Source organism: Ylistrum balloti, unplaced genomic scaffold, assembly GCF_031769215.1.
Source record: "Ylistrum balloti isolate Yb309-2 unplaced genomic scaffold, AGI_CSIRO_Ybal_v1 Utg369758, whole genome shotgun sequence".
NCBI lineage: Eukaryota > Metazoa > Mollusca > Bivalvia > Pectinida > Pectinidae > Ylistrum > Ylistrum balloti.
The window spans coordinates 1,129,509-1,134,879 of NW_026781958.1; the positions used below are offsets into that span (position 1 = coordinate 1,129,509).

Here is a 5,371-nt window from a genome sequence, read left to right on the forward strand (position 1 = left end):
GAAGCTGTTAAGTTTGTAACCAAAGGATGTTAACCCGGTAGTAAGTTCTTCGCTAGTGACTTCGTGACAAATCAGTCATGCTGTATTAAATGTCTGCTCAACCTTACACTAATATCATTTTTTTAATTGAAAGATGTTTACACACAAAATAATGTTGAACATTGTACCCTTTGCATATCCATTGATACCGTTCACACCTGTAAGAAATTGGGTCTAAATGAATTTCGAACTGAAGAAGTTAGGACAGAAACAAAGAAGTCATCCTCCAGTCTAAGTGACATTACATAAAGCGAGTTTTACACAAAAAGTACATCTGTAATCAGTGTAGAAAATCCCATTAACAAATAAAGTAAAATCATCTCAATATACATGTGTACTAGTTGTTTCATGCCGCGAGATTAATTCAGTTTACTTTGTCAGTACGATTACCTGGAAAGCGAAAGAAAAAATCACGCTCGTATTTCAATTTATAGAAATCAAATTTACACTTCTCGGTATGCCCAATCCTAACTTGAAATAAAGAAATATTGTATCGACAAGGTTCAAAGTCTTCATCAAGTAATCATTGTGTCAAGTTTGCTTGCATCAGATTAAACTTATCGGTCTGCTGACTAGGTCCACGTGCTAATAATTCAATACACATTTGAGAATACAGGTACATTCCCGTAACGAAATGCTATCATTTGATTGGCTGCTCGGGACGGTAGTCCGGTGTATATAAATGAAACAAGAAACAAGCTTTGCTCCATACTAATACTTCTACCTGAGAAGATTATACACCTGTGATACGATACATATACACTCTGTGTTACCTTAACCTCGAGACTGATATCAGGATGGTGATGTCTGTGTACAAATCCGGTGTCCATTGTACTCTGTTAGGAGACGGAATGGTTGGAAAGACATGTCTCGCACGCTCCTTTGCTGACCGGACATTTCCGGTCAATTATGTGGCCACTGTAATGGACACATACAGTGGTACCACCTATGTGGATGGAAACAAATACGGAATCACTCTCACTGACATGGCTGGAGAGGTAAGCTTCATAATATTTATTTTATTTATCAATATTTAAAATACCAACGGGAAATCGGTTGTAGTTAAAGTTCCATCAATATCTTAATATTCAATAATATAAAAGCAGTCCAGCAGTGCCCTGATCGGAGTTCCGGTTTTAAATGTTTTCCAGTGGGATAAAGTAAGATTGTCCAGTTAGTTAAAACATCAAACATTTTAAATCAGGGGCGGATACAGGAATTTAAGTTAGTTAAAACATCTATAATAAAGTTACATTTTAAATGTTATCAGTGAATTTTAAATTTGTAACTCACCCTTACTCTGCCAATTTTGGTAACGTAAATGTTATCAAATTTTAAATTTGAACTTTTGGTAACGTTGTCACTTTTGTTTTTACAGCATGACGTCATACAAACCAGTGATTACACTATGACCGACGTGTTTATCATCTGCTACAGCGTGGTAGACCGAGAGTCGTTTGAAAGTGTGCAGGATTTCTGGGCCCCTCAAATAAAAAAGATCGCCAAGAAACGTCCGGTGATCCTTGTCGCAACACAGACTGATCTTCGACAGGAAGGGAACATACATCACGTGACGTCATTAGAAGGGGAAACCCTGGCTAAACTTATGTCAGCAAACCAGTTTAAGGAGAGCTCTGCCTTCGCCAAGGAAGGTGTATCACCTCTTTTTAAAAGTGTGGTGCATGTATCTTTAAAGTACCACAAGAAAAGATGTAATATTATCAAAAGAGTTCTTAACAGTATTTGAACACACAATTTAGTTCAGTGATTAAGACTTATCTCTGATCCCCTGTGATCAAGGATGGACGTGTTGTTGCACTCATTGGCAACTTCGGCCGCAACTTAAGAATGCAACGGTCCAGCTGTGATGGAGACAGACTCTCCATTGAGACACCTGCATGAGGAGAGACATATGAGATAACTGCACGAGGAGATACGTGTCTTTCCAAGAGATTTCCCATTAAGGAATTGACTTTCGGAGGAATTGCATCCAGTTTACAGGAAATCCTGTCATTTAGGTATGTATATTTCTCACATTGTAAATCTTACAATATATTTATTATACAGTATTTTTTTTTAAATACAAAATATCAAACTTTAAAACAACATTTTAATTTTTGTTTGGTTTTTATTTCTTAAATATTGATACATTTGAATTCTAAAACTTATCAATAACGCTTTTGTACATTTCAGATGTTGATTGAACTCTTTATACCGAGCTAAGTTCATCGACTTAACGGAGAGTCCACCAGGAAATCACTTCGTCATTACAGGAGGTATGACATTCCATGCTGATAAACAGTGACAATTCAAAAGCTCCAATGACGGAAAGTACCAGCGTGTGTTTGGTTTATAAACTGGATCGGTGTTGTTGACCTTAGGCACTTTTAGACATTTATCATTATGAACTCTGTGTCTTCGAGGGAACTTCAACAAAGGAAGAAAGTAAACCCATGACAACATGAACAGCTATCACTCTTTGGCAGTATTCGACGAGTATGTCATAAGTTGGTGACGTCATATAAAACCAAGGTGTAAAGTACTTGGACACATTTTAGCGAATTACGCTGTAAGCTTGTCTTAATGATGAAATAAATATAGAACCTGACGTAATTATATTTCTTTTGTTGTCAATTTTATTGTGAGGTCTCGGCTCGATATGACGGAGTGTGATATTCAATACCAGTATACACAGTTACGTAATCGAGAGTTGACAGGCCCAATCAAAACAACAGTGTATTAGATTTACAATAACAGTTAAGTGGTATCAGGTGCTGAAGTTTTTACACTTCAGAAAAAACCAACAGAAACTGAAAAAAATTTATCACCTTGTTGTTCACATTACTTACTGAATACATAATATGTTAGGTAAACACTTGATAAACACCTCAAATTAAAAATTCTCCTCACTTTAAAACTGTTGGAGGAGTAAACGACATACACGTTCAATCTAAAGGTGAAGACGATAGAATCAGGGCTGGGGATTTGATGCTGTCCTGTATAACATGTCTGAATGTATGAAAGAGAGATTGGTGATTGGAGAACCCGTGTTGTACATGCGACAGCAGATTTAGTTTAACAGTAAGAGTTGCTGAAATCTAAGTATACTAAACATGTAATCTAATATTTCATTCCTCGTATAAAGTACATCTGGACAAAATTACATACTACTTTAGCAGAAACAATATAGTTGATACTAATTAAGCAGATACTACTTTAGCAGAAACAATATAGTTGATACTAATTAAGCAGATACTACTTTAGAAGATACTTCTTTAGCAGAAACAATATAGTTGATACTAATTAAGCAGATACTACTTTAGAAGATACTACTTTAGCAGAAACAATATAGTTGATACTAATTAAGCAGATACTACTTTAGAAGATACTACTTTAGCAGAAACAATATAGTTGATACTAATTAAGCAGATACTACTTTAGCAGAAACAATATAGTTGATACTAATTAAGCAGATACTACTTTAGAAGAAACAATATAGTTGATACTAATTAAGCAGATACTACTTTAGAAGAAACAATATAGTTGATACTAATTAACAATATACTTTAGAAGAAACAATATAGTTGATACTAATTAAGAAGATACTACTTTAGAAGAAACAATATAGTTGATACTAATTAAGCAGATACTACTTTAACAGAAACAATATAGTTGATACTAATTAAGCAGATACTACTTTAGAAGATACTTCTTTAGCAGAAACAATATAGTTGATACTAATTAAGCAGATACTACTTTAGAAGATACTTCTTTAGCAGAGGCTAAATAAATGAATACAGTATTTTGTCATGTTTTAAATAGGATACCAAAAACGCCGTATGGACTAGAACAGCCAGAAAGAACTTTACTGAAGATAGAAGTGTACAACACCTACAAGTACATCTGCGAACACGTGGGCACTTGACAGAGGGTAGTTGACAGTTAGGATAAAGCGATATAAAAAAAGTGGTGAACTGCTCTGTTATAGAGGAGTTTGTTTTGACATGAATACAGCATATCTTTGTATCAGTTGAATCTAGTTTCAATCAAGGACAAACATGTCAAAATACGAAGCAGATTGCTTGTACAGTAATACGAACCTTCTTTTTTGTCTGCGGCGTTTTTGTCTGATAGTTCTGGTGTTAATACAATGTGACAGAGTTTTTATTTTCCATCAAGCGTAGAATAGATACTATCAAAATATGTCTTAAACCTGAATAATAATACTGAAACACGAGCAGATAAAATGGTACAAAATGTTTTTTTCAGTAAAATGTCGTAGCATGATGTTTCATGCAATTTAAATGAGTACAGTAATTCTGATTGTAAAATAAACAAATCATATGATCCTATAGTACGGTACTAGCTATCTTCATCCTTTGAGCAGCTGGTGACAACCCCACTGAACAACATACGGGAGGTCCGTCGCAGGCCATCCACATTACAACCACGTCATCACAGACTGGTCCGTTTCTGAGTTTATCGAGAAACCGCCGTGGAATGAGAGTGTCGAGCCACGCATCACGGATCGTCAGCTGAGGTTACTAGACCAATGCTCTAACTATGAGCTACCGTCGCCACACAAAAAAATCAAATAAATTACCTTGTACTTGTAAAGTCCTTTAGGGGATAGTAGGGTCTCCAGCAATAATATAGATATAATACAATGTCTTGTCTGAAAGAAAGACAATGAATGAATTAGCCAAATTATCTGTTTCGACGGTATCTGACAGTATCACTCATCATTTGTGTGGTAATATATCATATCAACCTATTTCAATAACTAGACGACAGTTTGATAAGTAGGTCATTTAAAAAATCATTACTGCTTCATTGTTTTATCTCATTCAGGGACTACACCATGATTAATCATAAAATGCTATCTATATTGGAGAGAATTATGTGACATTTTCGAATATTAATCTTATAATAAAAATTCCACGGATAATATATCTGAGCTGGTAGAACAGAAACTGACATCGGAGAATTTTTATAGTAAAAGCACAAATACCTAGAACATAAAATAGATTAATTAACTTGTGCTCTAGCTATTGAACATAAGTTTCCTCTTCTCGTTGAATACGAAATTGTACACTTTGATCAAAGAGGTAAGGAACAGACAAACACAGCAGTGATTTCCAATGTCTTTATCATGTCTAGTACATGGCCTGCACGACCTGGTGTACGATCTGACATGCTCAGATGCTTATAGAGATAAATGACAGGTGGGTTACAGATATCAGTGACCAGACTAGTACCTTTGACTATGATCACAGGTGCTAATTGTTTATGCTACGATGTTGGGGGTATCCGATTCCTTAATTACTTACAC

At 35.2% G+C, this 5,371-nt stretch overlaps 1 protein-coding gene across 1 annotated transcript; it reads left to right on the forward strand.

Annotated features, from left to right (window-relative positions):
* The first annotated feature begins 836 nt into the window (after positions 1-836).
* On the forward strand, positions 837-2,385 carry LOC132543593 (cell division control protein 42 homolog). The gene is made up of 3 exons (XM_060207107.1): positions 837-1,037; positions 1,418-2,057; positions 2,233-2,385. The coding sequence occupies exons 1-2, from the start codon at positions 837-839 to the stop codon at positions 1,784-1,786; spliced, it is 570 nt and encodes a 189-aa protein (XP_060063090.1). The 3' UTR covers positions 1,787-2,057; positions 2,233-2,385.
* The last annotated feature ends 2,986 nt before the right edge of the window (positions 2,386-5,371 follow it).

Coding starts and splice junctions, on each gene's coding strand:
- LOC132543593 (XM_060207107.1), top strand. CDS start 837: ATGGTGATGTCTGTGTACAAATCCGGTGTCCATTGTACTCTGTTAGGA. Junction 1,038..1,417: donor TCACTGACATGGCTGGAGAG/GTAAGCTTCATA, acceptor TTGTTTTTACAG/CATGACGTCATACAAACCAG.